Below are 25278 nucleotides of genomic sequence, written 5' to 3'. Positions count from 1 at the left end.
AGTTCTCCTGTGAAGGGCTGCTTAGTGTCTGTGCATTACCTCAGTCATATCTACTTCCTTATGGGCAACAGCAAATGTGATGCCATTCCTATCACTTAGTTGCATGATACCACTAACACTGATCACCACAAAGAAAGGTAGTATTAATGGATATAAGACTTCCTTCTATCAGAACAAATGTAGGAAGCAACAGCTTGTGATGCTAACTCTGTGAATTAGTTAATATTTAATCATTTGCAGCACCCTTGTTTTCAGAAAGACCTAAATAAAATCATTTGTATGTAATATACACAGACAATCAAACTTGATGGATCTAAGTTTCCCTTAGGTAACATTGTAATCTGTGAGCACATAAAAGGGACATTGATTTAAATTTTGTAACCATAGTTAACACACACAATTTATGCTTACCTTGATAGAGTTCATTTTATTAATCCTTGGTCTGTAATTGTTCGGATCTCTTCGGAATGTGATTTCCAGCTGTGACAAGAATTTATTCATTCCCGCAAGCAGAGTCTGTGGACTAATTGTTTAATGCAATATTTAGTAAACTGAAATCCAGATCCAAGTTGAAGCACACTAAATCTGAGAATAATTTTTAACATTTATAATGTAATCCTCACTTCCATGTAAAGCTAATTCCCAAATGCAAAACTGAATTAAAATACTGTTGCAATGCACTGATAATGTCCAAAAGTTTTACACAGTATCTTACTTGACTTGTAACAATATTATTCTAATATAATTTATCGCTCAAGGGATTTATTAATTTTCACCAGAGACCAGAGTTTAACATGCAAAAGAACAAAAGCCACAAAAAAGGAAACTACTTTCAGTTATTGGAACAGATTGCTGACTTAATATTTTTATTTAAGAAATGTTCATTTTTAATGTCCACAAGTTGAAAAATCTATTTTCAATAAAAGTAACCTCATGAAAGGAGATCAAGAGAAAGGTAATTTAGTCCACACAGCTCAATCCCTTGGATTATTTAGCATTTATAAAGTTGACCTTTTTCTTGTCAGGTTATTCATAATGAACTTTCAATACATTATATATCCATTTGAAAAAAATGGCAGTGTTGAGCTTGCATAGGGCAATATTTCTCCACAAATTTGTTGTAACTTAAAGCTACAGTTACTCAAAATAACAGAATAGAGTACAATTGTATAAGGAAAATGAGGGAGGAGGACAAATTTTGTTTTTTTAGATTTTGGCGGGGTCAACAGTATCACGCAAATTCGAATGCTAAAGTAAAAGGAGTTTCAATTTTTATTGACTCCTCTATTTCATTTGTTCAACATGATATTTTTTCGGATCCGAATGGCAGATTTTTGTTAATTACGGGTTTACTTTGTAATAAAAAGGTTGCTTTGGTTAATGTTTATGCTCCAAATGTGGATTGTCCTGACTTTTTTTAAGTCTTTATTTACCTCTTTACCCAATCTAAACGAATATAAGTTAATAATGGGTGGTGACTTTAATTGTTGTTTAAATCCTCTGATGGATAAATCTTTATCTATTCAGACTTTACCTAATAAGTCGGCCACTTGTATTAACTCTTTTTTGACTGACAATGGAGTTTTTGATATTTGGAGATTCCGGCATCCTAATGACAAAGAGTCTTCTTTTTTCTCACATGTTTATCACTCTTATTCGAGAATTGATTATTTTTTTTGTAGACTCTCGTTTTATTCCATTGGTAATCGGTTGTAACTATGATATTATAGCTATCTCTGATCATGCTCCATTATTACTTTCTATGAAATTTACAGATACAGCTTCTAATGCTAGTCAATGGCGATTTGACTCTACCTTGTTGCAAGACTCTGACTTTATAAAATTTATGGAGGAGCAGATTGACGACTTCTTTTCAACTAATTCTACAGATGATATTTCCTGCGGAACACTTTGAGACACTTTTAAAGCGTATATACGTGGACAGATTATTTCTTATTCTGTTGGTTTGAGGAAACATACTAAGATGGAAACTCTTTTATTGGTTGATAAAATTAAAGAGATTGATAAGAAATATTCGATTGCTCCTAGTAAGGAGCTTTACAAACAAAGGGTTGAACTTCAAATGGAACATAGTTTATTACTTACATCCTCGATTGAAAATCAATTAATGAAAACTAAATCTGATTTTTATATACATAGTGATAAATCTGGTAAACTGTTAGCTAGTCAACTGAAGAATGCTTTGGTTAAACGTCAAATCACTAAGATTGGTCAGCAGAATGGGAATCTGACAGTTAATCATGATGAGATAAATAAGGCATTTCAAGATTTCTATACCTCCCTGTATCAATCTGAATTTCCTCAAGATTATAATACCATGTCTGATTTTCTTGGAAAATTAAATTTTCCAAGGTTATCATCTGATGATCTTTTGATATTGGATACTCCTATTACGGATGTAGAAATTAAAGGGGCTATTTCCTCAATGAATTCTGGGAAAGCACCGGGTCCAGATGGTTATACAGTTGAATTTTTAAAATTTTTTTCCGCTACTCTTTCCCCTTGGTTAGGTAAGGTTTTTGAGGAAGCCATTAGATTAGGGAATTTGCCACAATCTTTTTATAGAGCTTCCATTTCTTTAATATTGAAGAAAGATAAAGTCCCTACTAACTGTGCTTCTTATAGACCTATATCTTTATTGAATGTAGACTCCAAGATTTTTTCCAAGTTACTGGCATCTAGATTGGAGAAGGTATTACCCAAAATTATTTCAGATGATCAAACTGGCTTTATTAAAAATCGTTATTTTTTTTTAACATTAGGAGATTGTTGAATATTGTTTATACTCCCTCACATGATACTTCAGAATGCGTGATTTCATTAGATGCGGAGAAAGCATTTGACAGAGTTGAATGGCCTTACTTATTTAATGTGTTGGAGAAGTTTAATTTTAGTCTGATATTTATATCATGGATTAAATTGATTTATCATACTCCAGTAGCCTCAGTGTTTACCAATAATCAAAGATCTCCCTTTTTTCGCCTATTTCGGGGCACTAGACAGGGATGCCCTCTTAGTCCATTACTATTTAACATTGCCTTAGAACCTTTGGCAATTGCCATCAGACAATCACAGGATATTTTGGGTATTAATCGTGGGACAGATATTCATAAGTTATCTTTGTATGCAGATGATTTATTACTATTCATTTCTAACCCGGAGAAATCCATTCCAGCAGTTTTATCATTATTGGCTCAATTTAGTGAGTTTTCTGGGTATAGGTTAAATCTTAATAAAAGTGAATTGTTTCCATTGAATAAACGGGTCCCAATTTATGGAAATTTACCTTTTAAATTAGTTAATGACTTTTTTTTACTTATTTAGGGATCAAAATCACAAAAAACCATAAAGATTTATTTAGACTTAATTTTTTACCCTTAATTGATCAGATTAAAGGTTTGTTTACTAGGTGGTCACCTCTGTCTTTATCCCTAATAGGTAGGATTAATGCTATTAAGATGGTTATTTTACCTAAATTTTTTATATATTTTTCAAGCCATACCAATTTTTATCCCGGAATCTTTTTTTACTAATGTTGACTCTAAAATTTCTTCATATATATGGCAGAATAAAAATCCCAGGTTAGCTAAAACATATTTACAGAAGACAAAAAAGGAAGGCGGGTTAGCATTACCTAATTTCAGATTTTACTATTGGGCAGTTAATATTAGATATTTGTTATGTTGGTTGAAAGATGGGGGTGGATCTTTTGGCCCTTGTTGGGTGAGTTTAGAAACTAAATCGGTATCAGCTTATGCTCTGGGTTCTATTTTAGGGACTTCTCTCCCTTTTGCTCTTTCTAAATTGCCGAAACGAATTGACAACCCGGTAGTTAAACATACTTTGCGTATATGGTTTCAATTTCGGAGATTTTTTGGGTTAACTCAATTCGTTTTAAATAGTCCTATTGTATCTAGTTGTTTTTTTCACCCTTCCATTATAGATCAAGCTTATTCGGCTTGGAAAACTAAGGGATTACTAAGATTTTCTGATTTATTTTTAGATAATTGTTTCATGTCTTTTGAGCAATTATCCAACAAATATAACTTGCCGAGATTTCATTTTTTTTTAGATATTTACAGACTAGACATTTTTTAAGTTCTGTACTCTCTACGTTTCCAAATTTTGTGCCTTCAGATACTTTGGAGAGTTTATTTGAATTAGACCCTTTTCAAAAAGGGTTTATTTCAAAACTTTATAATATAATTATGAAGATACGTTCAGAGCCTCTTTATAAGACTAAAAAGGTTTGGGAAAGAGAGCTTAGTTTTAGTATTTCTAGTGAGAATTGGGATAGAATTCTTCAATTAGTTAATACATCATCGTTATGTGCCAAACATTCACTAATACAATTTAAGGTCGTACATAGGGCCCATATGTCCAAGGATAAATTAGCTAGTTTTTACTCTCATATAAGTCCTATTTGTGATAGATGTCATTCTGAAATTGCGTCTTTAACTCATATGTTTTGGTCGTGTTCATTTTTGGAGAAATATTGGAAAGATATTTTTGATATTATTTCTGCGGTTTTGAATATCGATTTACAACCTCATCCTATTACCGCAATTTTTGGTTTACCAATGTTAGACTCACTGCATTTATCTTCTTCAGCCCGTCGAATGATTGCATTTCTAACTCTGATGGCTAGAAGATCTATATTGTTGAATTGGAAAGAAATTGATCCTCCCACTGTATTTAATTGGTTCTCTCAAACTATGTTATGTTTAAATTTAGAAAAAATTAGAAGTGGTGTTTTTGAGACTTCTATTAAATTTGAAAAGTTATGGAGACCATTTATTCAACATTTTCATATGATGTAATATGACCCCGTGCCAAGTTCATTTGATTTCCCAGCTTTTAGCTTATGTATTTTGAGAGGACCGGAAGTGATGGCATTGATGAATACTTATTTTTGTGAGATATTATAAACAGCCCCCCTTTTTTTCCCTCTTTTTTTTGTTTCTTTTTTTATTACTTATTAGTTATAGTTATTAGATTAGCTAGTTTTGCATTATAAAATTTTTTTTCTTTCCTTTTTCTGTTTTCTTTATATTATACATTATGAAATATTTAGATTTACTATGTCCATACATATATCTTATGGCTTAGGTCTTTGTAAACTCATATATTGTAACTATTATGTATGTTTTTTTTCATATGTAATGGAATGTGTATGTTGGTAATTTCTTTATCAATATATCATTTGTATTCTGTCCATATTATTAATACTAATAAAAAGATTTAGAAAGAAAGGAAAATAAGTTAAAATTGACAGGATATCCCATCATAATTAAGAAGGACATCTTTCTTATTTCTACAATACCGGACTGAGTTCAGACTTCCCATATTTATATCAATGTTTTGCACAGGTGAGCGAACAGAGTTCAAAGAAAAAGAGGCATTCAGCCCCATTAACCACGGTCTGACTTCCAAAATGGATGCAAATAATCATGCTCTCAAAAACATAACTTACGGATTAGCAGTAGTACTTTTAGATGGTACTCCATCAAACACAATCACACGGTCAGCCAAATAGGTGGCCATTATAAAGTCATGTTCCACAACAAAGGCAGTCTTCTTGGCATGGAGAATGAAACTAAACAATAATTGTAGAGAGAGCACTTGTCACTAATCCAATAAACAATGGTTTCAAGACATCAAGTAACCAATGATTTTATATAAAACAAATATAAAAATAAAACATTGTAAATCCAGATATTTGATAGTAATTATCTCACAGAAGCTATTTTAATGGAAATTACAGGCACAAAAAGGTGGAATTTGCCTTGAAAATCTCGAGTTGATTTATGTTTAAGGAATATTTATCAAATAATTTTAATAGAAAGTTACTGATGTAAATATGCTTTAAGTGCCTCAGACATCTTTGAAAACTTAAATGTTTCAATTGCTTTGTACAAACTCCAACTTTGTTAAAGAAGCCTCTGAATACAAACTGTACCATGCCTAGGATGGGAATTCTAGCAGAAAGACTCCCCAACTATGCACAGTTTCTTGCCATGTTCTTCCTCCTCAAAGGCATTTCATTCAACCAAATCTCATTTTCCGCTTGTGTTCAGTCCGTTAAGAACTAACTTCAGCAAAAATGTTCTTTCTCATTGGTACCACCTGAAACCTCTTAATTAGGATAACTGTATTTGTCTGTTTGAATGGCATTTACCATAAAAGTCAAATCTAGTTCAGCAGAACTCCACTGCAATAGTTTTATAATCCTTAAAACGTAAAACCATTACTTGCCAAGCTAATTTTGGCTCCAGCCTGTCCCCCACCCTCAGATCTCATGGACTTTGGTTCTCACAATCAGTCTGTCATAACAAAACCTCATTAAAGGCCTTGCAAAAGTCACATATACCATCAAACACCATATTGTCATCAACTTTTGGTGCAAACAGGGGCCAATCATGTTAACTAATACTCCTTTCTAAATGCAACTACATTCTCTTAAGAAGTGCATGCTATCCTTAGCAAACAGCATCACTAACATTATAGTAATCTCTGAAGTTCAACTGAAAGTACATCCTAATGAACTAAGGTGACATTTAAGTTATTGAATAATTGCCCCTAAAAAAAATTACCGTTTTATTACTCTTCCAGCCATGAGACGCTGTTCAGAATCCAGGTAGGCTGATGGTTCATCAATCAGATAGACATCAGCCGGCTTACCCAAGCAAAGCGCCAGTGCCACACGTTGCAATTCACCTCCAGATAGATTCTGAACCTATATGAGATTATGGATTATTAAATTTATGGTGAAAGAGATAAATCTTGCCATATATTATGCACTGAGCAAAATCTAATGGAATAGATTCAAACTTCTTAATGTTGCACAACTACATTACACCACATTGCAACAGATGTTGGATGAAAGTTCACAACAATGATAATACCTCAAATATGCAATGGTGAGGTGCCTATAGGTAGGTGGTCCAGTGCCTATTTCTCACACTGGGTCCAAGCTCACTCTGATACACATGAAGTTGCCTTATGGGCTGTTTTGCCCAAGTTCTGAAGCAAGTCTCAACTATTTGTCTACTTATTTTCTTGATTGGGATAATGACCAATAAAGCAGCACGCAAAGAATGTTCCTTACTCCAAGAAACAAAGATACTGAGCAATGTACCCACAATCCCTGATTTTCATAACATAAAAGAATCTCTTTTATGAAGGTCTGTTGCTTAGGAGAGATGCCTTCAGTCTGTTTACTTCACATAAGTATTTATCAATTATTTAAATAAGGTAATTTGCAACCATGACACACTAATGTAGATGCTGGAAATCTGAAACAGGAAAAGAAAATGCTGGACTATATATGAATAAAGAGAACAGAGTTAAAGCTTGAGCCAGAAACTGTCCTTTTTGACCATGCACTCAATTTCTAGTCTGTATCCTCTCAAACGTAATGGCTGCTTGATATCTATCCCCAAGGCTCCCACTGTGGATATCAGTTCTGTTAATGAAAACAGCATGTCACTTTTTCTTATATTGACAAATGTCTAGGTAAAATGGTATCAGTCACTCACATACGTGATTTAAATATCATTCTTTGATGCAATTTGATTCATTATTCTTTATCAAACTCTTAAGGCAGCAAGCATGGCCATGATTTGAACTGGATATTCACATCCCACAAAGCAGGCCGAGCTTGATTGAAGAAGGCCAGGTGATCGGGTTCAGTTTCTGTACTACACAGCACAGTGAAAGTAGTAATTATAACTGGGCTTGGTGTAACAAAATCTCAAGCTGGTCACCTTATTTCAAGTAAACATACAGCTCTACATCTTTGCTTTCCCTTTAATGAAGCTGATTTCCCATCATTTGTTAGTTTCCAATGCTTATTTTCTTCCTGTTCAGATAATGGGCAAATGACTTTTCATAACAGTATGCACAAGCCACTTTTGAGTAATCAGATAGTTTAAGCTTGGCAGAAAACTTTAAAACAGGACTTAGTCCCATTCAACCATCTGAACCTGTTTTACCACTGAATTACATCACAAGTCTCCTGTATTTTAAATCTTTCCACTTGCATTGGTCTATTTCTTTTTGGGAAAAGATTCCAAGCGTGAACCATGTTGTCCAGATTCACTGTCTAGCTCTAGTTTAATCTACTCGAGCCTCATCCTGAACTTTATAGTGGAACTAATTAATTACTTTCGACCCTTCAATCAGATCACCATTTAATCTCATATTCTCAATGAATTACAATCCTAGTTTATACAACCGGTTCCTAATTTAAAACTTAACATCATAATAGTCTCTTATAAAGGGAACAATCTGCTTAAAGTAAATTTATGTGACTTTATGTTTTATGTGACCTTCAGTGACTTTTTTTTCTACAGCAAAAATAGCCAGAATAACCCTGAAATATAATGTTAATGACAAATGAAAACCCCATCTTGATCATCAGCCATCATCTACAAATTAGACATCCAGTCTGTAATTACCTGCACCTGGCACACATTTAAGTTCTTCTCACTCGTTACTCCTACCATCTGACGTTATCGCCTACTGGTTACTAAAATTCAAATAACTTAATTACTTTTCTCTTCTTTCATTTCTCCTGAGATATGTAACAACCCCTTCAAACACTTCTTCTGATTCTTCCATTGCACAAAACCATCAGTTATTATACCTTCCAGCTAATCTAGACCAACACCTGGTCTTCACTCAAGATTTAGAATTTATCATTCTGGAAACATTTCTGTCACACCTTTCATCTCGTCCATTGGCAGTACATTTACCCTTCTATTTGCTTGGAACTATCATGTAATCACGCCTCCCCCACATTAAGACCATAAGACATAGAAGTAGAATTAGGACATCCAACCCAATGAGCTTGCTTTGCCATTTCATCATGGCTGATCCATTTTCCTCTCAACTCCATTCTCCTGCCTTCTCTCTGTAACCTTCCACGCAATGACTAATCAACCTCTGCCTTACATGTACCCAATGACCTGGTCTCCACAGCTGCCTGTATTCTGAGGCTGTGCCCTCTGGTCCTAGACTCCCCCACCACAGGAAAAATTGTATCCACATCCACTCTATCGAGGCTTTTCAATAATTGATAAGATTTCAATTAAATCCCCCCTCATTCTTACAAATTCCAACACGCAAAAGCCTAGAGCCATCAATTGCCTCTCATAAAGCAAATCTCTCATTCTTGGAGTGACCCTCTCCAATGTCAGCACATCACTTCTTAAATAAGAGCCCAAACCTGACAGTACCCCAAGTGAGGCCTTACTGGTGCCTTATAAAGCCTCAGTATTACATCCTTGCTTTTATATTCTAGCCTTCTCAAAATTAAATCCTAACATTGCATTTGCTTGCATAGCACCACTAGTCACCAACAATCAGAAAAGGCTCTCTTTGTTCCCACTCTACCTCTTGCCAATCAGCCAATCCTCAATCCATGCTGATGTCTTTTCTGTTATATCATGGGCTCTTGTTAAGCAGCCTCATGTGTGGCACCTTGTCAAAGGCCTTCTGAAAATCCAAGTACACAACATCCTCAGAATTTCCTGTCCATCCTGCTTGTTACTTCCTCAAAGAATTCCAACAGATGTGTCATGCAAGATTTTCCCTTAAGGAATCCATGCTGACTTTGCTCTTTTTTTTTATCATGTGCCTCTAAGTACCCACATCCTTGACAATGGACTCTAACATCTTCCCAACCACTGATCTCAGGCTAACTGGCCTACAATTTCCTTTCTTCCACCTCTGCAGTTCTCCAGTCCCCCAGGACCATGCTGTTACTCCACTGATTTGACTTTAGCTTCTTCCTTTCAAATTGCAGAGTGAATTTTATCATATTAGGTTCACTGACTCCTCAGAGTTCCTTTACCTTAAGCTCCCAGGACAAATCCAACTAATTACACAATATCCAATCCAGAATTGATTCCCCAATGGGCTCAACCACAAGCTACTCTAAAAAGGCATCTCATAGGCATTCTACAAATTCTCTCTCTTGGAATCTGGCACCAACCTGATTTTCCCAATGTACCTGGCTCATCACTATCATATTGCCCTTTTGACATGCCTTTTCTATCTCTCATAATTTATAGCTCACTTCCTGGCCACTGTTCGGAGGCCTGTTTATAACTCCCATCAGGGTCTTTTTATCTTTGTAGTTTCTTAACTATACCCACAAGGATTCTACATCTTGTGATCTTACATCACCGCTTTCTAAGGATTTGAATTCAATTTTTACCAACAGAGTTACGCCACCTCTTCTGCCGACCTGCTTGTCCTTATGATACAATGTGAATTCTTGGATGTTAAACTCTCAACTATAATCTTTCAGTCACAACTCAGTGATACCCACATCATCTGCCAATCTCTAACCGTGCTACACGATTATCTGCCTTATTCTATATACTGCATGCATACAAATCTAACACCTTCAATCCTGTATCTGTCATCCTTTTTGACAATGTCTGCTTTTACACTGCAACTCATCCCAGTGACTGCCATCACTTCTACTACACACAGCCTCTGCTTGTAAACCAACACTCTGGTTCCCATTACCCCGCCAAATTAGTTTAAACCCTCCTCTATAGATTTAGCAAACCTCCCTGCAAGGATATTGATCCCCATCAGGTTCAGGTGTAATCCATCCCTTTTGAACAAATCATACCTTTCCCCAAGAGAGATCCCAATGATCCAGTCATCTGAAATCGTGTCCTCTGCAGCAAATCCTCAGCCAAATCATTTTATTCTTTCCTTCACTGGCATGTGAAACAGGCAGCAATCCTTGTTACCCTGGAGGTCCCGCTTTTTAGCTTTCTACCTAGCTCCCTAATTCTCTCTTCAGGACCTTCTCGGTTTTCCTACTTATGTTAATGGCACTGAAATGTATCAAGACTTGTGGCTGCTCACCTTCCTCTTTAGAATGTCATGGTCTCGATCCGAGTTGACCCCGACCATGGCACCTGGGAGGCAACATACTATTGGGGTGTCTTTACCACATCCACAGAATCCTGAGTCTCCTCTTCTAACTATGGAAGAATTAGGATATCACTACAGCAGTCCTCTGCTCATCTGTTCTCTTCTGAGCCACAGTGCAAGAGACCTGATCGCTGCAGCTCATCCCTGGTAGGTCATCCCCTCAACAGTACCCAAAATAGTATTGAAGGGAACTGCCACAGGGCTACTCTGTACTTTCTTCCAATTTCACTTCCCTCTCCTGACCGTCCCCCATTTTCCTGCCTCCTGCAACTTAGGGGTGATACCTCTCTGTAGCTCCTATCTATCACCTCAGTTTCCTGTATGAGCTGAAGGTCATTGAGCTGCAACTCCAGTTCCTTAACACTTTCTCCGAGGAGCTGCAGCTTGATGATCTTCATCTCATAAGACCAGCTCATTAAGAGAATAATGCTAAAGATCCAATAATAATCAGCTATTTGCTCAAACTGGGCATTTCAGTTGACAGCCAGCTTGACAGCAATTAGGAGTAAAGTATAATGGGTGGTCCTGATTTAGCAGAGATATTTCCTTCAAGCAATTTTTTACATTAATAATACCAGATGTTACACAGGAAAAAAAAGCTGAAGCAGTACCTCTTGATCAATGATGCTTTCAATTTGCAGTGGTTTCATTACATCAGTTACAAATTGTGGATGAGTGTAGGCATCTCTGATCTTTTCATGAAGTAGTTGACGAACAGTTCCCTAATAAGGCAAAGTGCATTTTCTCTTTTACTTTAAAAAACTAATACTTATTTCGAATATGTCCCCAATAGCTCAATTCAATGCATGTAGTTAAAATGTTATAACAAGATTAACAAACCTACAAGTATTCTATGTATAACAGGCAGTCCCCTGGTTATGAACGAGTTCCGTTCCTGAGTCCGTCTTTAAGTCGGATTTGTACGTAAGTCAGAACAAGTACATCCGGTACTATTTAGCATCAGTCAAATGTTTGTCTTAGTATGTAGGTTTTATTTTACCTTTCTATGCATATAAAACACTTAAGAAATGTTTGTATTCCAATAATTAAACCACTGTGTTGCTTAGTAATAATTGTAGCTTTCATCGGTGCAGGGCCTTTCACATGCTCCATTATTCTCACTTTATCCTTTAAAATTGTTCTGAACATTGACCGACACTTTTCAATGACTGATGAAGCTGCACCTCTTTCTAAACGCTTAATTACTTCCACTTTATTTTCAATTGTGATCGCTTCCCATCAACAGAACAGAAACACTGTGGGCGGCGAGTCCCGACCTCTGCTGACTCCTGAGGTCTGCTGGGTCCTAAAGTCCACCACACGGAGACAGATTAAATGGGACAAATGGGGGCTGTGCTGGGTTTGGGTATTTGATCCTCCACAATATTCTGCATGGGAACTTAAACTGGAGGTGGTAGTGTTTTTTTTACAAGGTCAAGTTGCAAGCTCGATATCAACCCGGTACGGATGGTACGGGGGTATCGACATCAACCCGGCATGGGAGCTGTCTGTCACTGGATTGAACTCGGGAACCTCCGTTCTCAAGCCCAGCACTGATGTCACTGCGCCACCAGCCGACCAGAGCGGGTGGGGTGGGCGGGGTCAGGGTGAATCTTGCTAAGAAAAATTTAAGCCAAATACAAAGTTACACACTCAACACAGTGTCAATGGCAACAACTTAAAATGGTGGTCGGCGTTCTCCTTCCTCAGTTCATAAGTACGAGTTGTCCATAAGTCAGACCTTTGTAACTTGGGGACTACCTGTACTTTCATTTGCAACATTAAAGTACCTTGAGGCACAGAATTGAAAGTTCAGTTTAGATTTGAAGAAGGCAAATACAAGACAGGATAATTTAGAGACATGAGAGGTAACTTCTTTATACAGAAGGTAGTGAGTAGCTGTAATGAGCTGCCAGAGCAAGGGTTCAAGGCCAATACATGTGCGTTTAAGAGACATTTGGGTAAGTAGAGCTTGAAGCGTTATGGGTAACTGGGACTAGCTGAAGCAGTACCTCTTGTTGGCATGGACCAGTTGGTCTGAAGGGCTATTTCTGTGCTGTATTACCCTATTACTGTAGGTATTGAAATACTCAGATAGGATGAACTAAATTTAAGCCCATCCACTTCTAGACTTGTAACTGTTTAAAATCTTGCACACATAACTGAGGGGCAATTTTCACAACTGCAAGTCTTTCCAATCCTCTTACAGCAATTCTTTTACATCATTTACAGCCAAAAGTTATAATGCTACTTACTTGAGACTTAGGGCTTATCTTCTGTGGCTTGTAGCTGACATTTAGTACAGGCACTGCACCTATTAAAATATTTAATAAATTATTTCAGATGTGACAGTGAGTGTTATAATTTGATAGTGCCATTTCCTAAAATCGTATCAATAATGCATTACCCCCTTCATCAGGCTTCAATCTTCCGGCCAACATTCGGATGAATGTCGTCTTCCCTGTACCTATTAAGAAAATAAAATAATCATTCTTTCCTTTACCATAAACTCCAGTTGTTTTCCAAAACTCTTAAATTAACTGGTACAGCTAAGAATGTACAGTAAAGCTCTGATTACCTGCCAGTTGTTTAGAACTCCTAACAGTTCAGCAGATGATTTGAAATGTGCACCTTGGGTTTCAAACACAAGCTGTATTTACAGTCAGAGCTGATTTTTGGACTATGCTTGTACATTTCCCAGTTCCATTACACTCACCAGATTTACTGGAAAATTTGTGTAATACACAATTTAAAAAAAAAAGTTTACATTATTACCAGGAGTAATATCCAATCCAATATCCATCAAACTCTCCTCATATTAACCCTTTTTTTCCTGGGATTATTCTCGTAAACCCTAGCACATCCTTTCTTAGATAAGGGCCGAAAACTGCTCACAATACTCCAAGTGCGGTCTAACCAATGTCTTAGAAAGCCTCAGCATGCCATTCTCGCTCTCTTGAAATTAATGCTAACATTGCATTTGTCTTCCTTACCACCGATTCATTTGCAAGTTAACCTTTAGGACTAATCTTGCACAAGGACTCCCAAGTCTCTTTGCATCTTTGATTATTGAATTTTTTTTCCTTATTTAGAAACTAACCCACACCTTTATTCCTTTTACCAGAGTGAATCACAATGCACTTCCCTACACTATATTCCAATCTAAGTCCCTCTGCAGACACCCTGCTTCTTCAACACTACCTGCCCCTCTACCTATCTTTGTACCACAAAGTTTGGCCACAAAACCATCAATTCCTTCATCCAAATCTTTGAAATATAACACAAAATGAAGTGGTCCTAACACCAATCCCTGTGGAACCTGCAGCGAATCAGAAAAGGCCCCCCTTTATTCCCATTCTTTGTCTCTTGCCAGTCAGCAAATCTTCTTTCCTGTTAGTACCATTCCTATTTTGCTAAGCAGCCTCATATGCAGCACCCTGTCAAAGGCCTTTTGAAAATACAAGTAAACACCATCCAGTGACTCTTCTTTGTCTATCCTGCCTGTTATTTCTTCAAAGAGTTCTAGCAGATTTGCCAGGGGTTGCCAACTTGGGGTCCACAGACCCCCTTGGTTAATAGTATTGGTCCATGGTTGGGAACCCCTGCTCTAATCAAACATGTTAATTAAGAGTGGCATAAAAGTAACACTTTACAGTGCCAGTGATCAGGTTCAATTCCCATCGCTCTCTAAGGAGTTTGTACAATCTCCCCGTGACTCTGTGGGTTTCGTCTAGGAGCTCCAGTTTCTTCACACGTTCCAAAAACACACTTGTTAATAAGGATTAGTAAGTAAACATGCTGGAGATGGAAGCATGGCTACCTGTTCCCGGCATATTCTCAGACTGTATTGGTCATTGACATAAAAAATGCATTTCACTATATATTTCAAAAGTACATGTGACAAGTAAAGCTGATCTTTTTATTATTTAAAAGTTAAAATCTTCCATTTAAAGGTACTTCATTTTTAATACAGAATTACTATTATTGCTAACATACTATCAACCTGCACCCACCTACCACCCACCCCCATTTACTTGATACTTCGAAGTCCTCATGACTATCCCGATTCTTTATAATAAAACCCTAGTCCCAGCCTGCTCTAAAGGGGCCCATCCCAATGATTCTTAACCTTACAGTTAACGACACTTGTGTATTATGTAGTAGCACCTATTTCTCAAACCACCTCTTCAGCCATGAGTTCAATTTCCCAAGCTAATGTTCCTTTCTCCAATTTGCATTGTTCAAACAGTAATAGAAAAAAATGCCTTAGAATGTCTTAATTTATAAATAGGGTTTCCTGATTATTTGTTTTTAATTTCTTATTGCAACATGTGCCTCAACAATTCAATTCTCTTTCTTGCACCACCATGAGAAACTACACAAAAATGAAGGTTCAGAGACGCATATACAGTGGATTCCGGTTAATCGGGCCACATTGGGACCAGCACATTTTGGCCCAATTAGCCGAAGTTTCATGGAAACAGTTCAAAAAGATAAACCACAATTTAATCAAGTAACAAATTATGTATTTAAATGAAAACCAGAACAATTTATAGCACTACCAATTCCACTACAGTACCATAAAACTGTATTAGTTCCCAATCGTTATTGATAGAATTCAACCAATATACAATGCCGTGTTCTTTTGATTGATTGTAAAAGAACAAATTCAGTGCAGACAGCTTAGTGCAGATAACGGACTGCCTTCATACAATGCCTTTAATGACTGCATCCTAATTTTCATTTTCATTGTAACATTTGAGATGACTGTCAATTCTTTTGTAATGGCTAACATGATGAGGTAGTGAAATGATTTCATTTTCGCTCCCTGCTGTTTCTGGCATCTCCATGCCTGAATGCTTGAAATATTATTGAGCAAAACTGTTCTGAATTGTCTTACTGCTTAGTTCTCACCAACAATCAGTGACAAAAACCATTGCTTTTTGAACACAAAATATGCAAATGATGCTATTTAAAAATGTTTGTTCTAAGCATGGTGTAGTCTTGAACAGTCACATAACTGAACATGACTGAGGGGAGTTAGAAACAGTCTCTTGTCCCAATTAAGTGGCAAATAAACAAAGGGAATCCCAGCCATTTTTTCAATTAGATTTTGTTCTTTTAGAGTTGTCCCAAATAAGCAGCAGCCCGATAAATCAATGGCCCAATTCACTGTATATGCTAGGTCATTGGTTCTCAACATGGGCCATATGGCCCTCCAGGGGCCACACTGGGTTCCATAGGGTCTCAAGTAAAAAAACAAGAAACGGGGCCACAGGAGTTTCTGAATAGGCCATGGTAAGTTTACTGTTTTAACAAAATATATAAGTTTTTAAAAAATGAGTATAAAATTTAATTGGAACCCTGAATGAGATGAATGGGAAAATATTGCAGATGATGCAAACGAGGCAACAAAACAGTTTAGCATTGATTGGGGGAGGGGAAGTGACGTTAATTACCATTCACACCCTGCAGGGCAGCCCGCAGAGCCCTGCTCCACATAACCATATAACAATTACAGCACAGAAACAGGGCATCTCGGCCCTTCTAGTCCGTGCCAAATGCTTACTCTCACCTTGTCCCACCTACCTGCACTCAACCCATAACCGTCCATTCCTTTCCTGTCCATATACCTATCCAATTTTTTTTAAATGACAAAATTGAACCTGCCACTTCTACTGCTCATTCCACACAGCTACCACTCTCTGAGTAAAGAAGTTCCCCCTCGTGTTACCCCTAAACTTCTGCCCCTTAACTACCCTCATACCAGTGAATATATAGTAAGCACGTGGGTGTGACCCAGCAGGATACCCTGAAATGTGCACCTCCAGTTAGTGATTATGATTACTTTGTTATAGACAATTACATGTTAATAGGAGAACCATTCACATCCAATTCCAGCCGAAAGACCAAGTAGTAGCCAGGTCTTCCATATCATCTGATTTCAGATGAATCTGATTTTAAAAACTGATTTCCTTATCAGATGGGGATTAATATGGAAAATGTGGCATGGGCGATGTTGTAGGATATTGTGAGTTTACGCTGGACACATTTTTAGACATTACTACATCAAATGCATGTTAATCCAGTACCTGTTTTGAACTATAAATTTTCCATGATTTCAGCATGTGTAATAAAATGCTCACCATTTTCTCCCAACATTACCATGATTTCAGAGTCTGTGAACTCGCCACTGCCAATTTCCAAGTCAAATTCACCCATCTTTTTTTTCATTCTTGGATAATGGTACCGGCACATTTTTTTCACCTCTTCCTCGTTTGCTGTTTCAGCCACTTTGAAAATCAGTGAAGCATCACGGAATCTCAAGTTTTCAGTTGGCACATACCCGTCCAAGAATATGTTGATACCTTTTGAGAGATTTTAGAGAGAAATGTTCTTCACATTATTTAGACCATATCTGTTACTGGCTTCATGACCAGAAGTGTAACTGAACCCAATATTACTTTCATAACACAGTATTCTACAATGAATACCTCAACTATATATTCACTGAATCTAGATTATTTTGTTACTGTTGTGTATGACACCTGGCACAATGTAATTCCACTACAGTGGCTTTAACCTAAACAAACTTTACAAACTGCATTGCCATAACTACAGATCTAGGATCAGTTATGCAGTTTTTCCATGTATATTCAAATATTTATTTCAAACTGTAACCCTCAATTTGAACATGCATTATTTTATCAAAATGATTTCATATTATTTTATCTTAACAGTAAAATGCTGAAATACTTCAAGGATTTGACAGCTTCCTAATCACCAATGCTTCCAAAACATCTGCTGAAATCAAACTTTTAAAGAAAGTAGTTATGCATTACCCACTTGGTAAGGCAGAGTATGTTAAAATATTAACCGTGTCCACACTTCAAAGCTTAAAGTCTCTACATAGTCTACAGGTGCATTTTTTTGTTAAGAGTATTTACAACTTTGTACAAAATAAGGTTTTTAAATGCATTTAAGTTTTACCTTCTCGAACACTGAAAGGCATAGTAACGACGCCATATGCACTTGGCACACCATACAAACAGCAAATAAAGTCAGAAAGGTAGTCTAGTACACTCAAATCGTGCTCCACAACAATGATATATCTAAATAAAAAAAGATGAGAAATCACACATCTAGTAAACATTTACTGTAACTTTTAATCACGAGGTCAGCTGGAAATATTAATCCTAATAAGATTTAACATTGCTTTTAAAAGTAATTTGTTGAAGATTCAAAATTAATTGAAGGAAATTAATCTGTGCCACAACTCAAGTTGCACTAAGATATCACACACAAATTTGAATTTCAGTAACTGAAATTTCACTTGCACATGGAAACAAATAGTTATTGTAAAATATGACAATAAAACTATGAAACTTATAATTCAAGCTATATGAAAACTGAACAACAGAGATTTTAATAATACCTTTGTCAAAAAATTCAAGAAGGACCAAGTCCTTGAAAGTCCCAAGGCTATCCAATCCCTTCCGATGACAGAATTTGATTGAAATATTGAAAGCTTGGGGTTGGCCATTTGGAAGTTTGCTTGATCGCCGAGCTTGGCAAAAGTGTGCCGATGTTTTGGCTTCAATTGAGAAGCCATCGTCAATGCGCAGTTGAGGGTGTTGTCTCCTCAGAATGCTGACTTATATACAATCAATGAATCGCTAGTGATCTCGGGATCTGGACAGCAAATGGACCTTCCTCAAGGCTAGCCAATCAGAATCTTGTATGACAGATCATGACATTTAATCAATATTAATTTGGGCCCCAGAGAAATATATAAGGCGGCATTAAGGAGACAACACCCTCAACTGCGCTCTGATGATGGCTTCTCGATTGGAGCCAAAATGTCTGAAAACATTTTGCTAAACTCAGCGATCAACCCAACTTTCAAACAGAAGTTGATCCAAATTATGGTTTATTGGTTATGTAATGACCAATATTGTTTGAATTTTTAAGATTTAAATTTGGAAACTTGCAAAAGTAGCCTTTAGTATCATATAACAAGAATAGAGTTTTAAATTTTACAAGGCCTTAGGATATATAGTTGGCAGCTACACAATTTATGATAAGCTCCAATACTTCCTTGTTATGAATGTAATTTAGATGGTCAAAACATTGAAATTAAAAAGAATATCACATCAAAATTTCTTCCCAGATTTCAAAACAAAATGGTAAAAATATAGGTTTAAGGTGGATTTACATGGCAAAAACAATTACTACTCCCCATTTTTAGGGAAATACTGCTAGTTCCCCCATAACTGCTGATAGTCCCTACAGTCAGAGAAGCCCTGAAGCTGTAATCAGTTGTCAGTTATTAACCTCATTCAGTGCTGTATTTCTCTATGACTCATTGACTTTGATAGGGACCAAGATTAGTTTTAGCAAATACAGCCTTTAATTTATTTGCTGAATTGAGTTTTAATATGGTATTGAGTGTTTCTGAATAGGAAATCTCCACCTCCAATTTAATGTAGTCTTTTTGATGTGCAGGTCCCATAAGGAAAAAAGCTGGCTATACACAGAAAGTTCCCAATATTGAAGGCTGATTTATACTTCTGTGTCAAATGAACGTTTTAGGTATGGCGTAGCCACGTAACCTACACTGTACCCTACGCGCACCTCTCCAAAAATATAACTGCGCATCACGGCGACACAGACCCCAACAACTGTGATTGGTCTGTTTGGTAGCATCGCATTTCCTCCTGTCTATAGGCATATTGTGTGTATGCTGATGCGAAATAATGGTTGGAGAAGATGAACCAAATCGTCAAATCTACCTGCCAACATCCGAAAATATTTGAAATGCATTTCCTCATCCATGTCTCTCAGTGGTCGGACAAGCACAGAAAATTCACCCTCCTTCTGCCTCGATCCGTTCAATGGTCATATGTACCATCTCCTCCGAAGACTTCCCTCTTTTCTGTGTTGCAGTAATTTCAATAAAAGTAACCCTTGTTCAACATTTATTAGCTCCAACTCCTACATACAGAGGCATAGAAACCCCACCGCCAACTAGCGTTTTGGCGGTGAATTGCAGATCGACGCAGACACACCAACGCACAGGTATAAATGTTCACAATGGCGCAGGTCACTTACGAAGGCTGCGGCGTAGGCTACTACGCAGAAGTATAAATCAGCCTTAACAACAAGTCAAACCCTTTCCCACCCCTCCCCCAAAGATAAACAGAAAAACAACAAGCCAGCTAACTGCTGTCAGTAAATTCTGGTCTAATTTCAAAACTGTTTTGCTCTAAAATAACTATCAACAAAGCTCAGACTAGTGGTTGCATTAGACTTCAAGAGCAGAAATGCAGAAAGATTTTGCACAATGATGCTTTGTGCACTAATAGCACTATTTGGAGTGGGAAATGTAATCGGAGTTCTTTCATTTCTTCCATCTTGTTGATAAGAATGTGTGCACCAGTCTGTACTCTCTTTCATGTAAAATCTGAAATACGTTACAAATGACAAGTTTGGACTCATGTACTGAAATTTTCCTTGCAAAGCACATTTTTTACGGCTTCTAACACTTACACTATATTAGTGAGTACTAGTAACATTGTGAATGTGATCTGAAAGTATATTAATGTGAGTCCCTCCTCTTTCATACCATTGTAGTTGTCAGACCACCTTTATAGTTTTACATAGTCGATTCAAGGTGTGGCAAAAATGTAGTAAATTGTCTAATGTGCAATGCTAATATTCAAGTAGCACTGCACATATATTTATTATAAGAGTAAAAAGTTATTTACTAAAAACATAGTTGCAAAAAAACTGATAATATAAGTAACTATGGCTATTAGATTCACAGAGCAACACAATTCTAGACAGAATCAATATTTGGCAAAATCAAACATATACCATAAGCTTACCTATCTGGATTTATAAGGGAGCGAATAGTAATGGCAGCCTTCAAACGCTGTTTAACGTCTAAGTAACTGGAGGGCTCATCGAACATAAAACTGTTTAAAAAAAAGTTTGTTGCTGAAATATACAGTTAAAAAACAAAAGCAAAGTTGAAGCAGATAAACTATTATGATTACAATAATAAACTCAAGATGCAATAACATCAGTTTTCTGTAACTTTACCAAAGAACTAAGAGAGTTGACTATTAAACTGCAACATGAATGTTAGTGTGTTGTAATTCTGGATAATAGATCCGGTTAATAATTATTCATTTTGCAGGACAGCAATCAACTTTCTAAAAAGAACTAGATCAAAGGAAGTAAAAAAAAATGAAGGCATATGATCATTTTGACTCAGTTGATTGTGTGGTGAACAAAACTGAGATTGGCAGAAGGGAGTGGGGGAAGGAATACCAGCAAACTATAAAGTTTTTTTTAAAATTTAAGAACATGCACATTAGACTTTAGTACATTTACTCTCCTGTATCATGCATGTACAACTGCATCAAGTGGTCATATTTCCAATGCCCAGTGCTGCAAAATGCCCAAAATTGAGACAGGAACCTCCTCTACTTTTGGATCATTCACCCCACTAAAAGGGAACAAAAGTATGTGGGTATCCTTCCATTTAGGCTTGATGGACGTTGATGGAACATCCGTCAAGTGTTGCCAACCAAGAGTCAAAATCCAACAAAACAACACCCAGACAGCTACTTTTTGTAAATTCCTGTTCTGCAATTGTCAATGTTGTGATATCAAACATAGTGCAAAACTTAATGTGAAATTTAACATCAGCAATAATAACATGACTTCTTTAATCAACAGTATTTGATTATGGATATATGTGTATCACATACAAGTGCTTTTACATCCAGAGGACTGGAAAAACCAATCGATTTTTAAAAATAAAAGTTACTGAATGTAATGCACCTGTCAAATAATCATCATCCAGATACTCAAGGACTGTAATTCTTGGTCAAAAGTCGTATTTCATAAAGACTGTCCTAGAATACGTGAATAAGAACAATTGTATAGCTGGACTTTCTCATAAGATAGCTGTACACCATTAGGATAAAGATTGCACACCTGAAATATTCATTTCTAAAATCTCTTGCACCAGTTGTAATAAATATCAACCAGTAATGTGATTCTGCTCACAGAACAAAATGAGTTCATCACCTCTGTAAAATTCTACTAGCCACAATGTTACGGGCTCTAAAAACACTACTGTATTACAATCTTTTGAATGTATTTATTTTCAAATAAATTGGGAACTACAATTAATTTAGAAATGGCATTGCACATTTTCATTGCTTCCTATAATTTTGGTTACCAGCAAACATTCCCACATCCCCCCCCATGATGTGTCACAGAGTCAGAGATAACTATCACACAGACATAAGCCCTTTGGCCCATCTACTAAGCACCAAACTACTTAAACTGCCAACTCCCATTAACCTGCACCCAGACCATAGCCCTCCATACCCCTTCCCTCTATGTACCTTTTCACCTTTCACCCTTGACCCATGACCTCTAGTTGTAGTCCCACTGAACTGGAAAAAGCCTGCTTGCGTTTACCCCATCTATAATTTTGCATACCTCTATCAAATCTCCCCTCAATTTTCTATGATCTGGAGAATAAAGTTGCAGCCTATTCAATCTTACCTTATGCCTCAGGCCCTCCCGTCCCGGTAACATTCTTGAAAATGTTCTGTACTCTTTGAATCCTATTTGCATCTTTCCTGTAGGTGGGTGCCCAAAACAGCACACAATACTCCAAATTAGGCCTCACCAACGTTACACAACTTCAACATAACATCCCAACTTCTCCTATTCAAAATTTTGTTCTATGAAGGCCAATGTGCCCAAAGCTTTCTTTACAACATTGTTTACTTGTGACACCACTTTCAAAGAATTATGAACCTGCATTCCCAGATCCCCTTGTTCTCATCCCTCAGTGCACTATTGCTCACTGTGTAAGACCTACATTGGTTGGTTCTACCCAAGTACAACACCACATACTTGTGTGGATTAAATTCCATTCTTCAGTCCATCTTCCCAGCTGGTCCAGACCGCGTTGTCCACTATACCCCCAATCTTGGCGTTATCAGCAAATTTGCTGATCTAGTTAACCATATCATCACCCAGATCATTGATATAGATGACAAACAACAACAGACCCAGCAGAGATCCCTCTGGCATTCCACAGGTCACAGCCTCCAGTAAGAGAGGCAACCAGCTACTACCTCTCTCTGGCTTCTCCTGCATAGCCAATGTCTAATCCACTTCACTACCTCATCTTGAAAGCAAAGTGACTAAACCTTTTTGATCAATTCCCATGCCGGACCTTGCCAAATATCTTACTAAAGTCCATGTAGACAACATCCACTGCATTGCCTTCATCAACTTCCCTGGTAGCTTCCTTGGATTCTTTAGACATGATCTTCCACACACAAAGCCATGCTGACCATCCTTAATCAAACCATCTATCCAAATATTCATATACCTGGTTCCTTAGACTACATTACAATAACTTTCCCACTACTGGTGACAGGCTTATGGATCTATAATTTCCTAGTGTATTTTTAGAGCCTTTCTTAAACAGTGAAACAGCATTATCTATCCTCCAAAACTCCGGTCTCACCTGTCACTAAGGGTGAAGGGTCCAAGGGAAACCTTGTCAGGCCCTGGGGTATTTGTCCACCCTGATTTGCCTCAAGACAGCAAACATCTCCTCCTCCATAATCTGTATAGGGTCCATAATCTCGCTACTGCTTTGCCTCACTTCGATAGACCATGTCCATCTCCCGAGTAAATAGATAGAAAAAATTCATTTAAGATCTCACTCATCTCTTTTGGCTCCATGCATAGATTACAATTCTGGTCTTCTAGATCAATTTTGTGACTTGCCATCCTTTCGCGAACGTATCTGCAGAAGCCCTTAGGATTCTCCTCCGCCCTGTTGCTAAAGTAACCTCATGCCATTTTTTAAACTCTTCCTGATTTCTTTAAGTGTTCTCTTGCATTTCCTATACTCATTTGTTCGTACCTGTCTATCTCTGATATGCATCTCCTTTTTTTCTTAACTTGAGCCTTCTTATCTTTTGAAGACCTGTTATCCTTTATCCTTCCTGAAGGGTTTCAGCCTGAAACTTTGACCGTACTCTTTTCCACAGATGCTGCCTGGCCTGCTGAATTCCTCCAGCATTTTGTGTGTGTTTATTCTTTATCCTTGCCTTTTATTCTCACAGACACTTACAAGCTTTGTACTCTCAAATTTTCACATATGAAGGCTCCCACTTACCAAATAGGAAGCAGCCTGTCTCAATCCACACTTGCAGATACCACACTATCTGATACCATCAAAATTAGTTTTTCTCCAATTTAGAATCTAACTTGAAGACCAAACCTATCCTTTTCTGTAATTACCTTGAAGCTAATGGCTTTATGACCACTAGATGCAAAGCATTTCCTACACAAATTTCTGTCATCTGTCCCGTCTCATTCCCTAATAGTTGATCACATATTGCACACTTGCTTGTTGGAACTTCTACGTACTGATTAAGGAAATTTTCTTGAACGTTTGACAAACTATCCCATCTAGTCCTTTTATGGTATGGAAGCCCCAATCAATGTGTAAAGTTAAAATCACCTACTATCACAATCTTAAGTTTGCAACGATTTGCGATCTTTCTACAAATATGTTCCTCTAAATCCTGTGGACTGTTGGGTAGTCTATAATATAGCCCTATTAACGTGGTCATACCTTTTCTTCAGTTCCACCCATAAAGCCTCACTAGTTGAGTTCTCCAGTCTATACTGACTGAACACTGATGTGATTTTTCCACATCTAGTAACACCCCCTTTAATCCCTCACGCTCTAGCACGACTAAAACAATAGAACCTCAGAATATTAAGCTGCCAGTTCTGTTCCTCCTAAAACCAAGTTGTTAATGGCTACAATATCATAATTCCATGTGCTGATCCATACTCTGAGCTCATCTGCCTTTCCTACAATATTTCTTGCATTGAAATATACGCAAATCAGTACATTTGTCCCACCATGCTTAACCTTTCACTTCTTGACTTTGAACATTCAAAAATGTTTGTGGAAATTGAACATAAACTGTAACATTTAATTGCAGGCATGCCTAATCTCTTTGTGGAGGTATATTAAACCTACCAACAGAAGATATTGATATATAGATATTGCTTGTAAAATATATTCAGTGGTTCTTTATCTAGTACACCAGTTTAAATGCAAATATCTAATCAGCCAATCACATGTCAGCAACTCAATGCATAAAAGCATGTAGACATGTTCAAGAGGTTTGGTTGTTCAGGCCAGTATCAGTATGGGGAAAAAAAACATGTCTT

At 37.0% G+C, this 25278-nt stretch overlaps 2 protein-coding genes across 6 annotated transcripts in view; one reads left to right on the top strand and one right to left on the bottom strand.

Moving 5' to 3' along the window:
- The window catches only part of otud4 (OTU deubiquitinase 4), a 130090-nt gene that overhangs the window by 82160 nt on the left and 22652 nt on the right, over positions 1-25278 (top strand). Inside the window, exon 19 of one of the 5 annotated variants that reach the window (XR_009511274.1) lies at positions 1776-1803. The exons of 1 other annotated variant lie outside the window; for it this stretch is intronic. Coding sequence is in view for 3 of the 4 variants with exons in the window: in XM_059964983.1 (XP_059820966.1) it covers positions 1776-1915 (140 nt within the window). In the remaining variant the exon portion in view is untranslated. Of the gene's footprint in view, positions 1-1775; positions 5483-17720; positions 17921-25278 lie in introns of those variants that run through there. 3 more of the 5 variants (XM_059964986.1, XM_059964983.1, XM_059964984.1) reach the window with 3 other exon arrangements.
- abce1 (ATP-binding cassette, sub-family E (OABP), member 1) overlaps positions 1-25278 on the bottom strand; it is a 40202-nt gene that overhangs the window by 635 nt on the left and 14289 nt on the right. The window contains exons 9-17 of the mRNA XM_059964987.1: positions 20868-20957; positions 17971-18092; positions 17127-17348; positions 13388-13447; positions 13236-13294; positions 11592-11702; positions 6615-6757; positions 5495-5617; positions 412-523 (exon numbers count right to left, since the gene is read on the bottom strand). Of these exons, the coding sequence (XP_059820970.1) occupies positions 412-523; positions 5495-5617; positions 6615-6757; positions 11592-11702; positions 13236-13294; positions 13388-13447; positions 17127-17348; positions 17971-18092; positions 20868-20957 (1042 nt within the window). The remainder of the gene's footprint in view (positions 1-411; positions 524-5494; positions 5618-6614; positions 6758-11591; positions 11703-13235; positions 13295-13387; positions 13448-17126; positions 17349-17970; positions 18093-20867; positions 20958-25278) is intronic.

The sequence above is a fragment of the Hypanus sabinus genome, chromosome 3 (assembly GCF_030144855.1).
Source record: "Hypanus sabinus isolate sHypSab1 chromosome 3, sHypSab1.hap1, whole genome shotgun sequence".
Taxonomy (NCBI): Eukaryota; Metazoa; Chordata; class Chondrichthyes; order Myliobatiformes; family Dasyatidae; genus Hypanus; species Hypanus sabinus.
Note: the sequence above shows the minus strand (reverse complement) of the source record. Positions and strands in the feature narration are given on the sequence as shown.